This window comes from Hippocampus guttulatus, chromosome 6 (genome assembly GCF_054856545.1).
Source record: "Hippocampus guttulatus isolate MCC_2025c chromosome 6, RoL_Hgut_1.0, whole genome shotgun sequence".
NCBI lineage: Eukaryota > Metazoa > Chordata > Actinopteri > Syngnathiformes > Syngnathidae > Hippocampus > Hippocampus guttulatus.
The window spans coordinates 1,694,125-1,718,339 of record NC_141266.1 but is presented as its reverse complement, the minus strand read 5'-3'; the positions used below and the strand labels follow the sequence as shown (position 1 = coordinate 1,718,339).

The 24,215-nt window shown below is 45.0% G+C and overlaps 1 protein-coding gene, 1 long non-coding RNA gene and 1 pseudogene across 2 annotated transcripts in view; all 3 read left to right on the top strand.

Moving 5' to 3' along the window:
• The window catches only part of LOC147203267 (uncharacterized), a 35,894-nt gene extending 12,731 nt beyond the window's left edge, over positions 1 to 23,163 (top strand). The window contains exon 2 of the mRNA XM_086114627.1: positions 21,882 to 23,163. Within this exon, the coding sequence (XP_085970753.1) occupies positions 22,325 to 22,873 (549 nt within the window). The 5' untranslated portion in view covers positions 21,882 to 22,324 and the 3' untranslated portion in view covers positions 22,874 to 23,163. The remainder of the gene's footprint in view (positions 1 to 21,881) is intronic.
• Positions 4,893 to 5,510, top strand: LOC147203269 (uncharacterized; annotated as a pseudogene).
• On the top strand, positions 15,459 to 17,300 carry LOC147203268 (uncharacterized). Its single transcript, XR_015101198.1, has 3 exons — positions 15,459 to 15,495; positions 15,601 to 15,822; positions 15,929 to 17,300. It is a non-coding gene; the product is annotated as an uncharacterized LOC147203268 (long non-coding RNA).
• Positions 23,164 to 24,215: the final 1,052 nt, after the last annotated feature.

The following is a 24,215-nucleotide window of genomic DNA, read 5'->3' as shown; positions in this document are numbered from 1 at the left end:
GCCAAAGCTTTGGGCATGAAAGGCATCCCAGAAGATCTTCCTCTGCGCACAGAGAGACAAGATATAGAAGTACTTCCTGGCTACACAGTATCCTTCCGTGTCTCCTTAGTGACTAATCCTCGCACTAGTTACAAGATAGAAGGTGCATTTACAGCCAGCCGTCTCAGCCTAGCCAAGTACACCTATCCTACTGAACGCCTTCAGCAGAAGTTCAGACACCTCTGTGGTGTCTGAACTCATCATTCGTCGACCCCCCCATTCAATCACCGAAACCTCTACTCGATCCCTCTTCAGCCCTCCTAAGCGTCCCTCCTCAACCAACATCACCCTATTGTTTGTATTTCTCTGTATTCATTTCAACACCCCCCCAGTAAAGAATATTGAAACACCCCCTGGAATTCCTGTCTCTTCCTACCTTTGCTCTGACTGGCACACCATCGAGTCTATAGTTATCTCCTTAAACGAATCAGTCCTATCACCTCCCCAACACATTCTTTTTGAAGGATCCAAGACACATTCCATTTGAGATACGAGCCCCAATGTCCCATCTGATCTCATAAACCATGATCTGTGTAAATAAAAATAGAACAAAATCAGATAAAATTATTCCGATAAAGAGGTAAGCGAGATGATCATTTATGGTTTGAATGTGAACGATGAGAGGGAGCAAAGGAATTGATCCAGCTGAGTAAAGTGTAAGAGGCTTGAATTGCACCTGATATTTACAAGGTATATATTTATTTATTTATATTAGAGCTGTCAAACGATTAAAATATTTAATCTAATTAAAAATGCAACTGTCAGATTAACTCAAATTCACAAAAAATTAATCGTGATTACACATTTTTTATCGTTTCTGAATTTCCTTTTATATTTTTTTGTCCTATTTTTCCCCATTTTAATGCTCTCATCAACATGGAATCATGAATCAGTTTTCTATGTGCAAAATGAAAATATTTACTGAAATAACAATTTCGATTTTCAATTTTACATGAACATTTTTCACTTGGAGCAGTTATTCACACATAATCTCTCACACAATATTACTGTCCATGAACAACAGTGAAAAAAATATTTTGTCACACAACAGCTGCTTTAACAGCTCTTTTTATGGAATCAAAACAGAGCAATATAACATTATAAAGTGCACATCTAAGGTAAACTAGTATTCAGCCTCCAGTGGTTTTAAGCCATGGTTGCATACTTCGTTTTTCTCAAGTTTGCTTTGAACACAGCAGTCGGGCTATGTTGATTCTGTTGGACCTTCTTGCGCGGAAGTCTCTCTACGGTTTTGTGTAGACATCATTTCGGATGACTACACTTGGTTAGATGACAACACTGGAGACGTTTTATTTTCAGTGTGTTCGCTAGGTCGCTACCACTGCACCGCTGAACTCGAGAGGTGCCTCAGCGCACCGTCGCCGTCAGACGAACACAGAGAAGCTCCACCCGCTTTATTTATACGGCCACGGAACACTGTCACCTTCCACACAAAATAGTTCCAAACAAGTAACAATCGCGTCAGTTTCGGCTTGAGTCGAGCTGTGGACAATGTTGACAGGCTTGCATGCAGGAGCCATACATTTAGCTATGGCTTCAGCAAATTTGTTCTTCGTTGTGTTATCCATTTTCTTCGCTTTGAAATGATCCATAGCTGTCTGTCTAAGACGAGGGGGCGGAGTACTCACATCAGCTGTATGCTTGGCCATTCAGTGGTATTTCAGACTCGACGTGCTGTGATGATAGCTCAGTTTACGACTGCAAAACATACAGGTAACTTTGGTCTTGTCAGTGGAGCAATCTGGCAACTTTTTAAAAGTAAACTTTCCATTCATAAACTCTTTAAGTATCCGTTTTCGGTGTCTCGCGCTGCCGTGGCTGGCAAAACAAATGTGCGTGCACCTGTGCAGCGTGCTTGTTGTTTTGTTTCTGATTTATTTATAGAGCAACGTAACATCCACTGTGACGTGTGCCGCGTTAATCTCGCGAGAAAAAATTTAATCCCGTTAAAATTTATTTAAATTAATGCCAATAAAAATGTGCTAAACTGACAGCTCGAATATATGTATATATATATATAGGGAACACGTAAACAGCACAATGTAACTCCAAGTGTTCCCTTTATTTTTTTGAGAAGTTTATACACACACACACACACAGTGTGAATATGCATCGCACTCTAGCTCATGACACATTTGTTGAGCAGAGGCGAATGCTCTCAGACTGCAAGGGAAGCTCAGCTTCCCCTAAAATGTAAAAAAAAAAAAGGGATCAAATATATGTGTGTACATTCAATTGTGTGTACATGTCATTGACTAAGTATGCGCTACAACGTGGCAAACTTTTGTTCCGAATTAGCTTCTTATTACTGGTTACGACGCGACTCTCTACTTCACTGTACTTTAAACTGTGTGGACGCTGAGTGTTTACAGCGCGGATGCTGGGTGTCTAGAGAGTTCAGAGCCCGTCGTCGCAATGCATTGAAACGAGATGAGTCATTGGATAAATGCTGTTTTTTCCCCGCCCATCGAACGGTCAGCGTCTCTGGAGTCTATGGACAGTGCGCGTTTATCGGCTGGCGCGGACGCTCAGCATTTCTGCATGATGATTGGATGATGTGTCTGAGGCTGAATCTCTTTTTGATTGACAGTGAAATGAACCAATCACCAATCTTTTGGTGTAGGCATCCGTGGGAGCATTTTTCAATTCCCATTCTGTTCTGAGTTGAACTGGAGACTTCTAATCATTTTAGCAACACTCTCTTTGTTGAAAATGACTAGCGACAAATTAATCTTTTATTTCTGGTGGGTTTTACTGTCGTTGCTTGTGTTCGCAGACTGACTGGCCACAGTTTCCGAGAGTATAATTCACGTATAAATAAACGGACACATTTTATGATGTAGGCCGAAATTGAGCTTCCCCTCCTTGACAGACCACAGGGATGAGATTTTTCAGCTTTTTGGCAGAATTCCGCTTTTTTCCAGTCAAAACGGACTTTTTTTATATCGTTCCAAATCCGTTGAGAAAATTTTGGGGGGAGGGGTCTGGTGTTATTTCTGGGCTGCCGGACTTAATTGTCTTCAGCAGACTCGGGACTCGTAATGTTTACAAATAAAGTTTGCAAGCAACTATTTTGAATACCGTTTTTTTCTCGCGAAGCGTTAGTTTGTCGTTTCTTCGTATATGGGCTAAAAACAATGTCTTACTTGTTGTGATTGGTCGCTATATCGGCAAATGCAGAATCACAACTAATCCGTGTTCGCCTTCCTAAACCCCTTTTCCGCGAATTTTGAATGGTTTTGCACGAGGAATGTAGTGTATTGAAATTACAGGTGTATGTAGTCTGTATTAAACAAATGCCGAATGTTATCGAGACTCGTGACGGAGCTAACGCGTCAAGTCAAGTCAAGTCAACAGTATTTATAGAGCACTTTCAAACAGCCATCGCTGCATACAAAGTGCTGTACATGGAGCAATTTAACATGCACAATAAACAGTAAGACAAATCGGTAATAAAGGCGGTAGAAAGCACCAAACAGTAAAACCAAGAACAAATCTAAGTCATGCTGAGTCGAATGCCAAAGAATACAAGTGAGTTTTGAGGAGGGTTTTGAAGATGGGCAGCGAGGAGGCTTGCCGAATGTTTAGTGGGAGGTCATTCCAGAGAGCGTGTCAGATAGATGCGGATCTGAAAAACAAGTTTCAATGGGACTGGTTGAATAGAAAGCTGACGGTGTCCTCAGTAAGAACCAGTAAAGAGGAACCATTGTCTGTGTTTGTGTCGGATTTCGTGAAAAATCGATGTCACTTGGAGAGCTCTGTGTACAGTGTGTGACGATGCATTCATAACCCATATATAGTAAACCGTTTGGGACTTCACTATCACTGTATGAGGTAAGAATTAACAGCTTTTTATCACATTTACACAACATTTTATGAATACAAGTAATGAACAAAACATAAATATGGCACAGAATGCGTTTCCTTTTATAGTTTTGATTTTGAGCAGCAAATTTGAAGTTACCTGTTGGTGCTCACCAGGAATGCATAAGCGAAATTGCACAAAGGCCTATGTCAAATTTTCACTTGAAAGAATGGTGAACAATCGTGGGGGGGGGGGGGGGGGGGTTCTGTGAAAGTTTCAAGTCGTGTGTACATTGATTCATCTTTAGCATGTTGAGTATAAAGTGCCAATTTTGTAAGCAATTAGGGAATGGTATTTCCACACAAATTGTAAAATTTTGTTGATAAAATTAATGGTTTTAATCCTTTAAAATCTCTAAAACCCATCAGCTTCCAGGGGCTTTGCCCCCTGGGCCCCCATCCGGATCGTTTTCTGCGACCCCCAGACCCCCGGCTGATTTTCAGATTTTTTTATCACTCACCACTCTCATCCCTGAGACCAGCATCCGCCATTGTTGTTGAGGCTCGAAGATGTTGGAAACCCTTAATCATCAACATGACTCAGAAAAGAGACTCACGGAAGTTGAACAGCATGAATGTATTGCCTCACAATGCTATTTAGCAAACAAAGCAAAACAAAAAAAGGAAACTTTCATTCAGCTCTTTTTTGATATAAAGAGAAAAAAAGAGCAAAATCCCCCTTGTGTTAATGTATATACATTCATTGTCCTGATTGATTCTTTTTTTTTTCTAATCTATGTCATAGACAAAAACATTCAGGAATTTTGATGTCCTCTGGCAGTTACCACAGCTGGCCACACTGTGGCCCTGACCAGTCCTCTGTCCTCGTCTTGAGATCTGGCTCGCCACGAAACGATCCAAGGTTCAGCAATCCAATTTCAACTCCAATCCAAGAAAAAAATTTCAATACACACAGTGGAGAAAAGATACAATCAATCCCAATCTCCCATGTTCTTCGTATTAACAAGATGGCGGCAGCACGAGTAGGTGCCTCGGTTACGCGCTCCATAGTATTGTCTTCGTTTTTGTCATTTTCGTTCGTTTCTGGCGAATCCACGCCGCTTACTTACTCAAAAGTAGACTTGCTCAGCTCGTTCTATTTTCACCAACACGTGTAGACCCACAATGTTTTTCAGAGTTAATAGCTGGTGGGGTGGCAGCACCATACGTAGCTTGGAAACGCCGCCAGAAGAGGGGGAAGCGAGCCACATGCTAGTCAAGCTATGTCAGTGTGGATTTTGACCCCAAACTGATGGGTGAACTTCTCACAAAGACCATCAAAACCAAACTGCTTCAGCAAAACCTGGATCAGCGACCGCCACCCGGATGTCGTGCTGCAGCTTCCCAGCTTCTGCCTCTTCCTAGCCGATCACAACACCTAGCTATCAAGGAAATCAAAAGGTGGTGGAATATGCTTTGATATCAACGAAGAATGGTGCAATTGCGTCTCGAAGCTCAACACACACTTGGAGTCGCTGTTTCTTAACTGTAAGCCATTCAACTCATCACTTAGGTCCTCCTCCTTCATACTCGCGGGTGTCTACATCCCACCACAACGCAAACACAGCGCTATGAATGCTGGCTGACCAAGTAAACAAACCTCCTCTCCAGCACCCTGTTGTGTCCGAAAAACGTGAGGACACGACTTACTTACTTTTTCAACGGTCTTTATTCAACTGACGTAACAGGTGTCCGTCGTCATCCAACCAACCAATGCTTTGCGACACTGCCGTAACATCGTGTAGCAGTATGGTAAACAGGCATATGCTACATTTACCCCCTCCCTTGATGGAATCTGGAAAACTTCTCAAATCACAAACAATCTAAAAAAGGGATAGAACAAAGCCCTTCCTGAGCTGAGCAAACCGGGTAGACTGCCGGTTTACCCGCTTAGCCTTGTGGGTATTCTGCCACGCAACAGGCTAAGCACTGGCTAAAACTTAGTATTAGAAGTCAGTCACGTAATCGTCTAAAAAACGAGGCCGGAGGTGGACCCGAGCTGGACGAGGCCCCGGTCCCTCAGGCACAGCTGGTTCACCATGTTCTTGAAGGCGCCTCACCGGTGTCCCAGGACAAGCAACAGGAAAATCATAGTCCTTGTCTGAGAGGTCCAGATTTGCTACAGCTCTTTCATTCACAGGAGTAGGTGATGCCACTCTCCTGAGGCGGCTGGCATGCCAATGTGACCCGTCGGCCAGACGGAAGGTGGCTGGTCCAAGTTGAGCAGTAATCTGGACCGTCGCTGTCCAGAATGAGTCCAATTTGTGTGAACGGCCGGGCCGGCGAATGCGGAACCAATCTGACACAGTAAGTGCGGGTTGCTTCGCCCCCCTCGCTCCCGTGAAAGCTGCGAAGTCAGCTGAGATGAACTGAGGCCCATTATCCGTCGTGATAATGTCAAACACGCCCCATCATGCAAAAAAAGAGGATAGGAAGTCCGTGACGAATTTGGTCGTGATTGACCCAGCAGGCAGAACCTTGGGCCATTTTGAGTGGAGGTCGTATGCCACCAGGAGGAATCGCTGGTGTTGAGGCATGGCATGGAGTTCACCGCAAATGTCGACCTGGATATGAGTCCATGGGCTGGCCGGCCACGCCACGGGCTGCAGATTGGGGGTGTAGCCAGTCTTGCCTCAAGGTGAAAGGAACCACAGTACAGAGCCCCCTAGCCACACAGACATCGTTCCAACAAGAAAGCTCACCCTTCACCCGGTGGAAAGGTGCAAGTTCCTCCGAGACCTTTGCGGGCCAGCCCTCACGGATGAAGGTCCGGAGCTTGGTTAGTGTTGGGTCTACGGCGGACGCTGCCTGAAGGTCTTGCAGTGAGACGGCAGCTTGGAGGGGTGTGTGGAGATGGAGGATCAAACCTTGTTCCAAGGTGTCATGGTCTGTGTCCGGTGCGGGACTGGGCGTGGCACGGGAAAGCAAATCCGCCACCACGTTGTCCCTACCTGGTGTGAACTGGGTGGTGAAATCGTAAGCTTGTAATCTCTCAGTCCACCTATACAACCGCAGCGGCTTGTGCCCCGACCCAGTTGTAGCTAATAAGGCTGTGAGAGCCTTGTGGTCGGTGCGGAGTGTAAAGTGTCTGCCATACAGGTACATGTGCCACCTCTCACATGCCCAAACACAAGCCAGAGCCTCCCTCTCCAAAACAGAGTACTTCTTCTCAGCAGAAGTGAGTGACCTGGGACAGCACAGCCCCAACCGCAGTGTTGGATGCGTCACAGGTCACGAACGTTGGGCTTTCCAAGTCAAAATGGGCGAGTACTGGTGGGGAGGTGAGCTGTGTCTTGAGTCGGCGAATGGCTGCTGAGCATGCCGGCATCCATGACCACAAGGCATCCTGCTTTAGGAGGGCACGCAGTGGTGCGGTCGTATCAGAGTAGTTGGGGAGGAAGCGCAAGTAAAAAGCTGTCATGCCCAGAAAGGTGGACAGTTCTGCGGGGCACGAGGGCTCTGGCAGGCGCAATACTGCATCAACGTTGGAGTGTAGTGGACTCAGGCCATCAGCGGACAGGCGAAATCCCACAAACTCAATAGCCGATGCCGAAAAGATGCACTTCTCCCCATTCAGGGTGAGGTTGTGCCTTGCCAGCACATCGAGCACCTTGGAGAGGCAATCATCATGCAGGTCACACGTTGCAATGTATTACAATGTCATCCAGGTAAATAACCACCCCCGGGATGCTTGCGAAGATGGTGGCCATGATCTTTTGAAAACAGCTGGGGGTGGAGCTGAGGCCGAAGGGCATGCGGGTGTAGCGAAAAACCCCCATGCGAGTCACAAAGGCTGTAAGGTTACGACTGTCAGGGTGCAGGGGAACCTGTAGGTAGCCTTGTCGCAGGTCCAGTTTTTTGAACATGGTGGACCCATACAACTTGGCAGCCAACACCTTCGCTGTGGGCAGTGGGTATTTGTCAGGAATCACTGCCTTGTTAGCCATTCTGAGGTCAACTCAGGGTCGCAGACCACCCGTCTTTTTCTTCACTACCACCAGGTTGGAGATCGAAGGGGATGCGTCAATCCGCTCAATGATGCCAGCATCAAGGAGTTTCTGTAGCTCGGCCGAGATGTCATCACGCAGGGCGAGGGGCAGTCGGCGAAGAGGCTGGATCACGGGGGGCACAGTAGGATCAATGAGTGGCTGATGGTTGAAGGCAGTGAGACAGCCCAAACCTGTAAAGAGCGATGGCCAACGGTACTGCCAGGATGTAGTCACCGTCAGAATTGCGTTGCCCACGTTGTCAGTGATGGAAAATCCGAGTGCGCAAAACAAGTCGAAGCCCAAGAGGTTGGCGCCATGACGGGAGACTTGGAAGGTGAAAGCAGGGAGAGTTTTACAGCCATAGCGCACGGCGAAGGTGGCGGTGCCCACCATGCCAATTTTAGCGTGGCCATAGCCAAACAAGTCTTCGGCATTGGCCTTAATCGAGAGCCGGGGAAATAGGCGTCTAACTGTGGACACGTTTAGTAGTGACCTGGAGGCTGCAGTGTCAAGCAGGAGTGGCAAGCTCACGCCGTCCAGTTCCACTGTGCACCACTTGAACGGCTTGGCGCCGGAGCCCACGGAGTGAATGGTGGTCAGGCCCGACCGGTCAGGTGAGCGGCACATCCTGGAGAAGTGGTTCATCTTCCCGCAGCGCTGGCATCTTTGTCCGGTGGCTTTGCAAGATGGCGCACGCGTGGGGTGTGAGGCCGAGCCACAGTTGGCACAAGGTCTGCGTGTGACGGCCCCTTGACGTCCGGCCACATTTACCTCGGCACCATCGTAGGTGGAGGTGGAGTCTGAGGGTTGAGCGGTCGGAGCGACAATCTGAGCCAGCGCAGGAGAGCGTGAGTGGTGTGTCTGGATTCGCGAGCCGCGCTGCTAATTGTGCTACGTTCTCGAGTTGGAACGCCATTTCCACAGCCTTCGACAGCGGGAGGTCGTCCGGCGACAGTAACAGTTTCTCCCGGAGCTTGGGATCAATCGTGTGCTCCGCTAATTGGTCCCGAATCATCTCCTCTTCCAAGCGGCCGAATTTGCAGAGGATCGCGAAGCATCGCAAATCGGCAATGTAGTGGTGTACCGGCTCGCCCGTGTGTTGCCGTCATTGGCGAAAGGTAATCCGCCGGACTATCACACTCTGCGGAGCAGCGAAATGTCCAGCCAATAAAGCGACACAATCTGCATAAATCCGTGCGGGTCCAAGAGTACGAAAAATGCGCTACCCCTCGACGCCCAAGCTGTGCACTAGCATAGCCGTTAGCCGTGCGTCGCTTGCCTCGTTTAGTCCGATCGCCGTCAGATATGTTGGATTAGAGTCATACCAGCGGGACCACGGGACTGGTGGCTCACCGGGGAGCGCGAGGAACAAGGGGAGGGGAGCTGCGTTAAAGTCCATCTTCGTCGCCAAAATGTTGTGTCCGAAAAACGTGAGGACACGACTTACTTTTTCAACGGTCTTTATTCAACTGACGTAACAGGTGTCCATCGTCATCCAACCAACCAATGCTTTGCGACACTGCCGTAACATTGTGTAGCAGTATGGTAAACGGCCATATGCTACACACCCCTGAATAGACCTGACCAGGGAGGCTGAGGAGTGTGATCCCTCTGTCGCTAGAACACCTTCTTAAAAAGAGGGATCACCACCCCGGTCTGCCAATCCAGAGGCACTCTCCCCGCTGACCACGCAATGTTGCAGAGGCGTGTCAACCAGGACAGCCCCACAACATCCAGAGCCTTGAGGAACTCCGGGCGGATCTCATCCACCCCTGGGGCCTTGCCACCGAGGAGCTTTTTAACCACATCGGTGACTTCGACCACAGAGATAGGAGAGCCCACCTCAGAGTCCCCAGACTCTGCTTCCTCCAAGGAAGTCGTGCTGGTGGAGTTGAGGAGGTCTTCGAAGTACTCTGCCCACCGGCTCACAACATCCCGAGTCGAGGTCAACAGCGCCCCATCTCTACTGTACACAGTGTTAGTGGTGCACTGTTTCCCGCTCCTGAGACGTCGGATGGTGAACCAGAATTTCCTCGAAGCCGTCCGGAAGTCGGCGTCCATGGCCTCACCAAACTCTTCCCACGCCCGAGTTTTTGCCTCGGTGACCACCGATCAGTTGACAGCTCCGCCCCTCTCTTCACCCGAGTGTCCAAAACATGCGGCCGCAATTCCGATGATACAACCACAAAGTCATCATCGAACTGCGGCCAAGGGTGTCCTGGTGCCAAGTGCACATATGGACACCCTTATGTTTGAACAAGGTGTTCGTTAAGGACAATCCCTGACGAGTACAGAAGTCCAATAACGAAACACAACTCGAGTTCTGATCGGGGCGGCCGTTCCCAGCAATCACGCCTCTCCAGGTCTTACTGCCGTTGCCCATGTGAGCATTGAAGTCGCCCAGCAGAACAAGGGAGTCCCCAGCAGGAGTACTCTCCAGCACACACTCCAAGGACTCCAAAAAGGGTGGGTGCACTGAACTGTTGTTGAGTGTGTACACACAAACAACAGTCAGGACCCGTCCCCCCACCCGAAGGCGGAGGGAGGCAACCCTCTCGTCTACCGGTGTGAACCCCAATGTACAGGTACTGAGCCGGGGGGCAATGAGTATGCAAACACCTGCTCTGCGCCTCTCACCGTGGGCAACTCCAGAGTGGAAGAGAGTCCAACCCCTCTTGAGAGAACTGGTACCACAACCCGGGCTGTGTGTGGAGGTAAGTCCGACGATATCCAGTCAGAACTTCTCTACCTCGCACACCAGCTCGGGCTCCTTTCCTGCAAGAGAGGTGCCATTCCATGTCCCTAGAGCGAGCTTCCGAAGCCGAGGATTCGACCGCCAGGGTCCCCGCCTTTGGCTGGCGCCCAGCTCACACCTCACCCAACCCCTTTGGCCCCTCCCATGAGTGGTGAGCCCATGAGAAGGGGGACCCACGTTGTCTCTTCGGGCTCAGCCTGGCCGGGCCCCATGGGTGTCGGCCCGGCCACCAGGCGCTCGCCAACGAGCCCCACCTCCAGGCCTGGCTCCAGAGGGAGGCCCCGGTGACCTGTGTCCGGGCAAGGGAAACTGAAGTCCATTTGTTTTATTCTTCATAAGGAATCTTTTGAGCCGTGCTTTGTCTGGTCCCTCACCTAGGACCTGTTTGCCATGGATGACCCTGTTCATAACCTCTATGGAATTTCTAGGCGCAGCCAAAGCGTTGAGGGGGTCCGTTTTGGTGACCTCAGTATTGCATCTCTGCTTTTTGCAGATGATGTGGTACTGTTGGCTCCTTCAAGCAGGGCTCTCCAACTCTCACTGGGACGCAGCCGAGTATGAAGCGGTTGGGATGAAAATCAGCACCTCCAAATCTGAAACAATGGTCCTCAATCAGAAAAGGGTGGAGTGCCCCCTCCGGGTCGAGGAGGAGTTCTTGCCACAAGTGGAGGAGTTTAAGTATCCTGGGGTCTTGTTCACGAGGGAGGGCAGGAGGGAGCGAGAGATCGACAGGCGGATCGGTGCAGCATCTGCTGTGATGCGGACGTTGTATCGGTCTGTCGTGGTAAAGAAGGAGCTGAGCCAAAGGGCGAAGCTCTCAATTTACCGGTCGATTTACGTTCCAATCCTCATCTATGGTCACTAGCTATGGGTCGTGACCAAAAGAACGAGATCCCAGTTACAAGCGGCCGAAATGAGTTTTCTCCGCAGGGTGTCCGGGCTCGCCCTTAGAGATAAGGTGAGAAGCTCGGTCATCCGGGAGGGGCTCAGAGTCGAGCCGCTTCTCCTCCGCATCGAGAGGAGCCAGATGAGGTGGCTTGAGCATCTGATTCGGATTCCTCCTGAACGCCTCCCCGGTGAGGCCTTCCAGATTCTTTGTTTAACCCTTAGCAACGCCCTTGACAACGAAAATGCTTTTCTTCGGCAATCTTCGGAAAGGACGTCACATGGAGAGATGCGAGGGAAGTCCTTCCATTGAGCAGCATTGTTGCATTGCTTGTTGGTAAGATGCCACGGCGGTTTGTGGCGATGTATTGTTCACAATCGACAGAAAAGTTGTGCCAGTGGCCGAACTATAGCAGGGCACTTAAATGGACATATTTTATTCGCACGAAGCGAATGAATTTCACGCCATCATCGACCAGTGTTCTCTGCCATCTCCACTTCAAAGATGACTGCTTTCTCAACCGGTCTGCTCATGATCACGGATTTGCAAAAAAGTAAGTGTGATTATTGGATAGATGATGAGGATTTTGTCAAAGCATAGCTGCCAACTCTTGTGGAATGAACAGTAGAAGGTAGCGACGTTAGCCGAAAGCTAACTCGAGAATCTAGCAACGTTGAACAGAAGCTAGCGACGTTAGTTTTCGGCTCGAGGCAAACGAGCTGATGATTTTGTCAAAGCATAGCTGCCAACTCTTGTGGAATGAACAGTAGAAGGTCGCGACGTTAGCTGAAAGCTAACTCGAGAAGCTAGCAACGTTGAACAGGAGAAGCTAGCGATAGCGACGTTAGTTTTCGGCTCGAGGAAAACCCCGATCGATGCTATTCATATCTGCAATGAGTAATAATGGCAGTCAGACAAATTGTTCTAGAAGTACATTTCAATAGGTTGGCAGCGCTGCTTTGTTGACGAATGAACATGACACGTCCTCTTGGAAAACTGCGACTCGCCCGTAGGCAGTGAACTGGTTTGTAGATTATATGTAGCATAATTAAATGTCAATTATTTTAGTCTCATGACGCGTATTAAACTTATCCTTTAGAGTAACGAGACTGGGGGAAGCTATGGAATGGAACTGGAGGGCCTGAAAAGATGCCGTTCGGAGTTGGAAGGCTTCAATGTAAAAGTTGTCGTCACTGACCGGCATCGCCAGGTGGGGAAATGGATCAGGGAGAATTGGACCCAAGTTTGTTTGTTTGTTTATTGAACATAAAACATATATACAGTAATAATTTGACAGAAAATAAGGTAGATAAAAAAAGTAAAAAGAAAGAAATCAATCTTCATTCAACACAGTTATTATGTTCAAGGGAGTAGGAAGAAGTAAAAAACTTATCTAGTCCTACCCCGTTATGTGATTGTATCTAATAAATCATTTTTATATCAATCAGAAAAGAAAAAAGCAAGAAGAAAGAAGTCTCCATTAAGGCTCATACTTTACCCCGTACCGTGATATTTTTACAACTTTTGGTTTGTATCGGGATTATATACTTCCACACCCTGACACTCTTGTGTCAATTTTCTCTTGTATTCATAATGGATATTTATATACCTTTCTCTATTTATCAACTTATTTCTGATTTATCATTATATTTAATGTTTTGAATTTATCATTTTAACTCTGATTGATGTAGGTTGTTTGTACTATTTTTTTGAATTTGTTTTTGAACTCAGCAAGCGATTTACTCATTTTCAGGTCCGTTTTGAGATTATTCCACAGATTAACACCTTTGATAGATACACTTCTTTGCTTGATGTTTGTTCTTGTTTTGAGTTTTTTGAATAATCTTAAATCATAGCTGCTTTCTCGAATTTCGAAAAACTTCAGAATGTTTTGGCAGAGCAGGTTATTGTGTGCTTTGTACATTAATTGGGCGATTTTAAAGTCAACCAGGTCATAAAATTTCATCGTATTTAATTTGATAAATAGTGGATTTGTGGGTTCCGTATATTTTGATCTATTAATAATTCGAATTGCTTTTTTTTGTAGGTTGAAAATAGGGAGTGTGTTTGTTTTGCAGGCATTTCCCCATAATTCCACACAGTAGGTCATATATGGTAATAATAATGAAGTGTATAATGTGTACAAAGATCTCTTATTTAGCACTTCCTTGGTTTTGTAGAGGATCCCTACGGTTTTGGCTATTTTTCTTTTTACGTTATCGATATGTGGCTTCCAACATAGTTTTGAGTCTATTACTAATCCGAGAAACTTGGTTTCATACGCTCTTTCTATCTCAATTGAGTTTACCATAATTTTAGCTTGGTGTTTGATTGGTCTTGTGCCAAAAACAATTAACTTCGATTTTTTCAGGTTAAGTGACAATTTATTTCTGTCGAACCAGTTTTTTAATTTGTTTAATTCGTTTTCTACGGTTGTCAGGAGCTGTTTCAGATTTATTCCAGAACAGTAGAAAGTTGTATCATCAGCAAATAGGACACATTTAAATTGTTTTGAGACCTTGCAGATATCATTTATATATAAGATGAATAGTTTTGGACCAAGCACTGACCCCTGAGGAACTCCGTGAGTGATTTTCAGTTGATTCGTTTTTTTATTGTTGAGTTGCACGTACTGATATCTGTTTTCTAAATAACTTTTTATCCATTTATAAGATACACCTCTAATGCCATATCTTTCTAGTTTTTTCAATAATATACTGTGATCTATTGTGTCAAAAGCTTTTTTTAGATCTAGGAAAACCCCAACAGTAAATTCTTTGTTGTCTATATTAGTGGCTATTGCTTCCACAAACTCCATAACTGCCATTGAGGTGGTCCGTTTTTCCCTGAAGCCATATTGATTCTCACTTAACAGCGCATGCTTTTGTATAAAGCTATCAAGTCTGCGAGAAAATAGTTTTTCTAATATTTTTGAAAATTGTGGGAGTAGTGATATTGGTCTATAATTTGTAAACCGATGTCTTTCTCCACTTTTATAGATTGGAATAACTTTAGCAATTTTCATTTTTGATGGAAAGATACCAGCTTTGAATGACAGGTTGCATATGTGCGTGAAAGGTCGCACTACATATTCTATAATCTGCTTTATTATTGTCATCTCAATATTAAAGCAATCAGTTGACTTTTTATTTTTAAAAGTTTTTATAATATTTGATACTTCTTCTTGTTTTACAGCAGTAAGGAACATCGTGGAGGAGTTTTTTTCTACATATCTATTTCAAACAAGTTTGTTGGATCAGGAATTTGTTTTGCTAGGTTACTGCCGATGTTGACAAAATACTCATTAAATTCAGTTGCTATTTCTGCATTTTTTTCCAAAATAGTATTTTTGCCTTTGATAAAATACTCTGGATAATCCATTTTTTTAGGATTATTTCTGATTACTTGGTTAAGTATCTTCCATATTTCTTGTGTGTTACTTTTATTCTGCTCTAATAGTGCATGATAATGATCTCTTTTACTGGTTCTTATAATATTTACTAGTTTATTTTTATAGGTCTTATATTTTTTTTCTGCTTCTTCAGTTCTCAATTTTAAAAACAATTTATATAAATTGTTTTTCTTTTTACATGCGTTTTCTATGCCTTTCGTTATCCATGGCTTACTTGGGTCTTTATACTTTTTGGAGACTTTAGTTAATGGAAAATGTTTATCATATAAAGAGATTATGGTAGACTGAAATACTTCAAACGCTGTATTTGGGTCTTCGTTTGAGTAGACCTCGGTCCAGTTTTGTTTTTCTAGGTCTTGCTTAAAGGCGTCGGTGGAGCGTTGGGTTCTTAGTCTTATTTCTGTTATGTGAGTTGTTGACTTAGCTTTTCTATCAAAATAATTATGAAAAACTGCAAAAACAGGTAGGTGGTCACTTATGTCATTAATGAGAGTCATCCATTATTATGATTGTTGGCACATTGTTAAAGGTTAGTGTATTTAATTTTATGTTTATAAATACGATAGTTTTGGGATTATGTCTTATATATCATGCACGTCACTTCATAAGTTTTCATATCATATTAAATATCCAGGTATGTGCAAGAAACTGGACTCCTTGGCCAAAAAGAAGAGCATGTCGATCCTGAAGGATTGGGTACAAAGTTTGAAGTGCCATTTGTACTGGTGTGCACTTTCCTCCCAGACACCGGAGGAAAAGAAGCAGAAGTGGCTGGCATGTGTAGACCACCTGCAGAACGTGCACGACAGTTGTTTACATCCTCCAATTACTAGAGAAAAAGCGCGGCTATTACCAGGTATTTTTTTAAATACATTTTTTAATATATATTTTTTGTTAGATGTTGCCTGCTCATTAACCCTAAAAAATAGAAATATTGTCATACCTTGTCAATTCATTTAAAGGTACTGAAGTCAATGTCGCAGTGGTGGAACTCCTGACAAAGACCATATTTGTCAACAATGTTATGAAGATGTCTCACCTCGGACAGACCAGTGGCGTGGAAGCTTTTCATAGTGTGGTGAATCACTTTGCCCCAAAGATGTTCCACTTCTCGTACAAAGGAATGAAAAGCCGGTGTGTGAATGAAAACTGATATGCATGAAATGTAGACTATGGTGAAATGTAGAACTTTGAGATATAAAGTTATTTCATCACAATTTGACAATTTTTTAAAAATAAGATAAGGCATCTTTTGTTCTATTCCAGAATAATTGCTGCATTGCATTATAATGAAAATGCTGGCAGACCACAGAAAGTCACAAAGGAAGGAATACACTCCTCTTGTATCGTTTATCCCAAATATAAGAGTGGTGGGTATTTTCTGAGAAAGATACTGGTGGATGGTAAGTTATGAAATAAAAAGTAATTCAGGCAGATGCATTACATACTGAGTATTAAAAAAAAGTCATTACAAAAATCTCTCAAGTACAAGTCAAAAAAATGATTGGAAAAAAAAAGAACTAAAAAGAATACTCAAGTACTGAGTAGGCTAACTGCTTGAACATGAAGTCAGATTTTTTTTTTAAATCAGATAGACAAAAACATAAAATTATGTGCACATGCCTGCATCTTCAAATCATAAAAATAATACCAGCCTATATCTTACCAATCTTGATGGGTAGTGGCGGGCTGTGCATTTCAACCTTAGGCCTTCAGTGACGTCACATACATTAACACAATACAGTATAGGCTCGTCAAGCAGCACTTAATTTCAGGAGCATTTAAAACCATCAAGTATGCATTCACAATTAAGAGCAGGAAACTAAATTTATAGATATTGTCAAAAATAAAAAGATGATTTAAAAATACTAAATAAAATGTCACCCAAATTATGCTGTGTGATCTTTAACAAGTCTGTCCAATAAAGTGGGCAATGTCGCAGTTTCATGTAAGACGCCAACCAAACAATAACAAAACAAACTATTCTTTGAAAATAAAGTAAACAGATCATCTGCATTTTGAGAATCGGCTATACAACAGCAAATAACTGACGATGTTGAGCAGCTGAGATTGAACGAACTTTAGTGCACAAAGGTGACCACAATGCGCCATTATAAATTGCAGGTGAGCAGATTTATTTGATACATTTTTGTATCTTTGTCATTTTATTTTGTTACCATTAATTTAATACTAACAAAATAAAATTCCTTTACTCACCAATGTAGTGCCTGTTCACTGAGCTGCACATCTACGCGAGTGTCCCCAAACGTTTTTAAACGCACCGTAGTTTGTAAGTGCCCAGCCGTGCTCTGATGTTTCCTTGCTGCCTTGGTAAAACAATTTAAATGGGTAAATCCAGTGTGGCTCCAAACACCAAATCGGTCCGTTGCAAGCAATAGGCATTCCCAGCAGTACAATTTGCAGTGTTTCTCAGAGGCTGTGAGCCACGGGTACCGTTCATAATTGCTTGTCTGAAAATGACGGACAGACCCTTTTCCTTGCTGGGACAGGCTAGCTAGGTCCATCTTGAAAATTGTGTGGAAAGTAGTTCAGCAACCAGATCAACGTCTTCTTCTTCGGCCGTTTTGGGTTAAAATGCAGTGATAGCTCCCTCGAGCAGGCGCTAATCCAATAAACGAACGCGCCGTCCAGTCTCGACGTGAGGCATTCTAGCTGGCCCCAGTGCGCAGACTCGTGATCTGATTGGCTATTGCAACCTGACTGTGCCCGTTCATTTACAGCGCACAGGGGCCTTCTCTGTTAAAAGGCCCCAAGCAAATTTAATTTACCTGGCAACACAAGCTAGCTGAAATATGATTGGTTAAAAACTCTACCATAATAAATAAGTTATTTATCGAGTGGCTTTCAATGTTATTTAAAATAACATTGAAAGCCATTCGACGAAGTGGAAATAATATGACGTAAAGAATACAGAGAATAATTTTGTTTACATATTTATGAAAATAAAAGAACATGAATTAAATTTATGTTATTGTATGAATGTTTAGGCCAGCAGAGAAGGCCTTGCTGGCCCTGAGGGTCCGCCACTGTTGAGGGGTCTTGTCTCCATTCCATGTCAGGTCGTCTGGGCACATTGTTTGCATCCTGATTAGCGTCTGGCTCGGACATGTAAGGTCCAACATGTAAAATTCCAACCTCCTCTTCTTCCTCCAACTCTTCAAAAACTTGGACATCCTCACTTGCACTCGATCGATCACTTGTATCGCTGTTTGATCATTGTTTCAATCATTGTTTGAAATGCTTTGCATGTGGCCGTATGGAGCTCTGCCATCGCTGTTCTCCATGTGACGAATCACTTCCGGGTTCCGCCCCTTTCAGGCTGGAACTTCAGAAAATCGATTATTTTGTCAAATATACAACATATAAATGATTTTTTCATGCTTTATTTGGTTGACAATGTTTAAGTACTTTCATTGTGACCCTATTTGGCATTTCATGAAATTACTTCACACTTGGCCTTTAAATGTGTAAAACCAGTTGTCAAGACTTTGAGGAGATGGACCGATGACGCAAAGCTGGCACTCCAAGAATGCTTGGACTGCACCGACTGGGGTGTCTTTGAATCTTCAACGGGCACACTGGATGAATACGCAGACACTGTAACATTATACATCAATTTCTGCGAGGGCATGTGTGTACCAACAAAGTCCTTTCTCTCCTTCAATAATAACAGACCATGGTTACCTGCCAAACTCAGGCAACTTAGAAAAGCGAAAGAGGCCCTTAGAAGTCTAGGTAGGGAATTTTACAAGCATGCTCAAAACCATTTGACAAAGGAAATTAACATTGCAAAGTGAAGCTATGCAGAGAGGCTGAAAAAGGATGCGTCCTCTTCTCCCTCTACACCAGTGCTTCTCAAAACATCTCGCGCCCCCCACCCCTCGTGCGACTATAAATAGCATCATTTGTCTATAAAATTGTTATAAGTACACCTCTGCATAACACTGTATTCTTATTAACCTATCAGAGAAGAAAGAAAGAAATGTGGACCAACTTACAACAAAGAATAGCTTTATTAACTTTCACAGAAAAGATTTAAAGTGCATCTGAAATTTAAAAAAATAAATAAATCCTTAATTAAACTGCAAACATTTTTGACTGACCATGTCAAACCATACGATACTGAAAAATAAAATTGCATTAAATTAAAAAATAATGCATTCAAACTGATCACCAACATTAATTCAGAAGCACAATATTATAAAAAAAACTTTAACCTGCAAAACAAAAATATATAAAATAATGTTGCTTGATTTTTTTTAATCAAAGATGATGTCTGGATTAATGGCTACAGTGAGCATGTTTTGCAATGCACAGGTTTTCGAAGCAAGGTTTGAAGCAGGACGCAGCAACTCTCGGCTCCTGCTCAATGTGTAGCTGGGACCTGTAAAAGAGATCCTTGGTCTCTTTATAAATACCCAGAGTCACCCCTGATCATTTTGGGCGATTTAAAAAAAAAATCTTTGACGTCAAGATGGCGCCCGAGTAGGCAGCCGTCGGCAAGTGCTCTCATGAGCCTTGCTTTTTTTTGTTATTTTTGTGTTTGTTGTTATGTCGTGTGGACCTGATGTGGACTTCTTTCAGCATTTTTTGGCCACGACATTCATCAAGGAGGAGACTCTGTGCTTGGTGGTTGCGCCTTCTCGGCAGCATGGGTATACCAGCACTGTTTTTGACTGGGAGGAATGTCGGCGCCATTTGACTGTGATTGCTGGACAGTCCCGGGGCGCTTGTGTCTTGCGCCTGTAATGGGCAGCATTTTTCACAGCCCCGATTTGTTCAGCAGAGAGATTGGCGCTGTTGAACGGTCTGCGGCTGGATGGATGTAAGGCTTGAGGAGCCGACGATGAGAAGAAAGGAGCGTTCGCGCGGAGCGCCGATGCGGATTTGGAACTGGGAGTCGGGGCTTGGAGTTTGAAGCGGATTACATGGGACAGGAGAAGTGAACTAATCTCTTTTCGTCAATGGACGCTACGGCTTCGTGTTTGCTTTCAAAACTTAGCTTGTAGCAGACGTGTGCACATTTTTAGCATGACGTCTCTGACCCACTGGCGAAAGGACACTTTGATCCTCTCCTCTTTCATCTATAACTGCTTCAGACAACAAAGTGTATGCATAAAAGTGGTGAAGATTGCACGACTGTCTGTGTCTTATGTGTTGTGTTGTGTTATTTTTGTTATTTTGACTTCAAAATGGCGCCGCGAGAGTGGCTGCCTTTCCAGCAGCTCCTATATTTTGTTGTTCTACTTCTTCCTTTCATAACTTTGCTGCTGTGAATTGGGCTTTCTTATCTTATCTTATCTTTAATAGAGCACATCTTAACTGTGAACTTCCCAGATACAAGCAGCACATCGACTGTTTCACCAGAGAAGGCAACATTCTAGACCACTGCTATACAACAATCAAAAATCCATGCCGATCGATCGCCTGTGCAGCATTGGGTCTTTCTGACCACAATTTAATCCACTTAATACCTACATACAGACAGAAAATCAAATGTGTTAAACCGGTTGTTAAGACTGTGAAAAAATGGACAGATGAAGCAAAGCTAGCTCGACAAGAATGCTTAGACTGCACTGATTGGGGCGTCTTTGAAACTTCAACGGGCACACTGGATGAATACACAGACACTGTAACATCATACATCAGATTCTGTGAGGACATGTGTGAACCAACGAAGTCCTTCCGCTCCTTCAACAATAAGGGTGTTCACACGGCACACATTTGCTCCGGCGCTGCACCGATATATTTTGTTGCGATATATTTTGCACCGCAGCAAATTGTGTGGAGCGTTTACACGTACAAAGCCGCTGAGCGTGTCAGCGTCGGTGCAGCCCCACTTGCGTTCACATGGCAGTTTCTGCAGCGGAGCAAAACGACAGAAAACAAATGAGATGTCGTGTTGGTTCTTTTTAAAACGTATACACAACTCAAGCGACTACTGGACAGGCACGTCCCTCTCCTTCTCGGTCTCCGTGCCTTCTGCTCGAGAGTGACCGCCCCCGAAAACGTAAATCAACGATGACTTCAATGACACTCAGAAAAGAAAACACGTAATGCGCCACACAGAAAATCAAGAGAGGAAATCACAAAATAAATTATATGGGGGGCGGGGGGTTGTGAACACACAACATAGGAACAAACTACACAAACAACTCCGAGACAGTCCAGTCTCCTACAAAAGGAAAGATGTTACCAGCCAAGTGTTGTGTCGTTATTAAACAAACACATGACGGAAGTCCGACAGAGCACGAAAGCAACGCATTCTCTCCGTACGTTAACTCTTCACAAGCATTTGCTCTGGAGCAAATTTAACCCAGTTGCGTTCACACGTGCAAATTTACACCGGTGCTGCTTCGCAAACAAGCATTTGCTCTGGAGCAAATTTTTAAACCACCTCCCTGAGGTGGATTGAATTTGGTCGAGTGTAAGCTGTTTTCCGGGGCTACGCCGGAGCTAATTTGCACGTGTGAACGCTAGCACCAGACCAAATCTTGCCGTGTGAACACCCCTAATAACAAGCCATGGTTCACTCCCGCACTCAGGCAACTCAGGAAAGAGAAAGAGGCCGCATTTAGAAGTGGAGATCGGCCACTGTACAAACACGCCCGAAACCAATTGACAAAGGAAATTAACATAGCTAAGAGAAGCTAAGCAGAGAGGCTGAGAAACCAGTTATCTGCTAACAACTCTGCATCTGTATGGAATGGCCTGAAAGCAATCACAAACTATAGAATGCCACCCCCCCAAACAGTGAACAATAAGGGTCTTGTTGATGAACTAAAACATGTTTTTCTGCCGATTTGAAAAGGACACCCCCATTTCCCACACACATCCACCTCTACCAGAAACTACTCTATCTACCCCCCGCCATCCTCTTTTTCTCACCTACAGATCCACGAACAGGACGTGAGACGGCTCTTCAAGCAGCAGAAGATCAAGAAAGCTGCGGGGCAGACAAAGTGTCCCCCTCCTGCCTGAAAGTCTGCGCTGACCAGCTGGCTCCGGTCTTATCCCCTACGATCTGCCAGTGGATCCTCAGCTTCCTGACGGGACGGACACAACAGGTGAGACTGGGAAGAACAACATCATCAACACGCACCACTAGCACTCGAGCCCCACAGGGATGCGTCCTCTCTCCACTGCTCTTCTCCCTCTCCACAAACGATTGCACCTCAACAAGTCCAGCTGTCAAACTCATAAAGTTCGCAGACGACACCACGGTCATCGGTCTCATCAAAGACGGCGACGAGTCTGCGTACCGACAACAAGTGGAGCAGCTTGAGCTCTGGTGCAACCGACACAACCTCGGGCTGAACACGCTCAACACCGTAGAGATGATCGTGGACTTCAGGAAACATCCTTCACCACAGTTGCCCCTCACACTATCCAACTGCCCTGTGTCAACCGTCGAGACTTTCAAGTTCCTGGGAATCACAGTCTCCCAGGACATGAAGTGGGAAGTCAACACCATCTCCATCCTGAAAAGGCCCCAGCAGAGGATGTACTTCCTGAGGCTGCTGAGAAAGCATGGCCTGCCACAGGAGGTGCTACGTCAGTTCTACACGGCAGTCATCGAATCAATCCTGTGTTCTTCCATCACAGTTTGGTTTGGGGCCGCCACAAAAAAGGACAAAATCCGACTTCAACGGACAGTTAGGACGGCGGAAAAAATCATTGGCACCGCCCTACCCACTCTTGAGGACTTGCACACTGCAAGTATCAAAACAAGGACACGGAGAGTCCTCCTGGATCCCCCGCACCCTGCCCACCACCTTTTCCAGCTACTCCCCTCAGGCAGGCGCTACAGATCCATGCGCACCAAATCCAGCAGACACTTAAACAGCTTCTTCCTTCGAGCCATTAACTCCCTAAACAGTCACTGACGTAGTCACTCTTCTTGTACAACAAATAATGCTACTGGTCACTCTAAAATGGTTCAGTGATTTTCTGCACCAACTGTACAACTGTCATCGTATTGTATTCTACCACTGGTCACTTTAGCTCTGCTTGATACTTTGCACATTGTCTCACAGTTGTCACTGAGTGATACCACCGCACTACGGTTCACTTACATTACGAAATGTCCTTCCATACCTATTTGTCATGTCCTTGTTTATGATGATACGAATGCAGCGTGTTATACCGGAGACAAATTCCTTGTGTGTTCTACATACTTGGCCAATAAAGATGATTCTGATTCTGATTCTGAACACAGCTTCAGCGATCCGTAGCTTCGCGGGGCCAGTTGTCGAGAACGCTGGAACTTGGCGGGACCGGACGTCTCGATGAGATGAACGACATCGTGAGGCGCTGGTTCGGTCGTCCGCGCAGAATTTGTCAGGTTCGGGGAATGCCGTAACAGGGTCGGGTAGCGAGATGAAGAGGGTACGGTTTGGTTGATTGGAGGGAGGAGCCGCGGTCGGGTGATGGCGCTCTGCTAGGGTTCGAGGGACGACGCTGACATCGGCGGCCGAGTCGACCATGAAGCGTGGTAAAAAAATTCGAAGGAGTTCGTGGTTTGGGGGAAAAAAAAGGGCTGGCTCGCCACTAAAGAGATTTGGGTCTCTCTATAAATACACTGGCTAAATACCCCGGTGGAACCAAAAAAGACGTGGACAGGACAGCTATTGTTGGTTGAAAATATATATATTTGGACAGAAAGAGGAAAAAGGAGAGAAACATACAAATGACTGGAGAGCGTGTCCGTCCGACCTCGAGCGTGGCGTCGTCTCAAATCCACTAGCTTAGCTGTTGTCGTGGCTAGTCTAGCTTAGCTGTTGAAAGCGATCAAAGGTCTTTGATATGTAACGTCCGTTGCGTCAGCACTGATTGGTTGAAGCCAAAAGACATGAGTGCGTATACATCCGCGCTGATGCACGCACAACGGAGAGCAGCGGACTATCGACTGCTGAGTTGCGCTTCACTCGAGTGGCGTCGCTAAACCTGTATTTTAGTTTCCTGAAGTAGCAGTCACAAAGCGGCATGATTGTTGGCAATATTTGGCACGTTTTTGCTGAAAAAAACTAGCGGCTTATCAGTGTCATTGGGGTCTTTAAGTGACGCCTTAATTTATTTGGCTTCATGCCATCATTTTTAGACACACTAAGCACACTGATCTTTCCTCGTCTGCCACCGTAGTCACAGTGAAGCCAAGCGCTATGCCTCGTCATATTTCCTCCCTTCGAATGCTCCCTGCGCAAACTCTGCCAATGAGAGTAACATTGC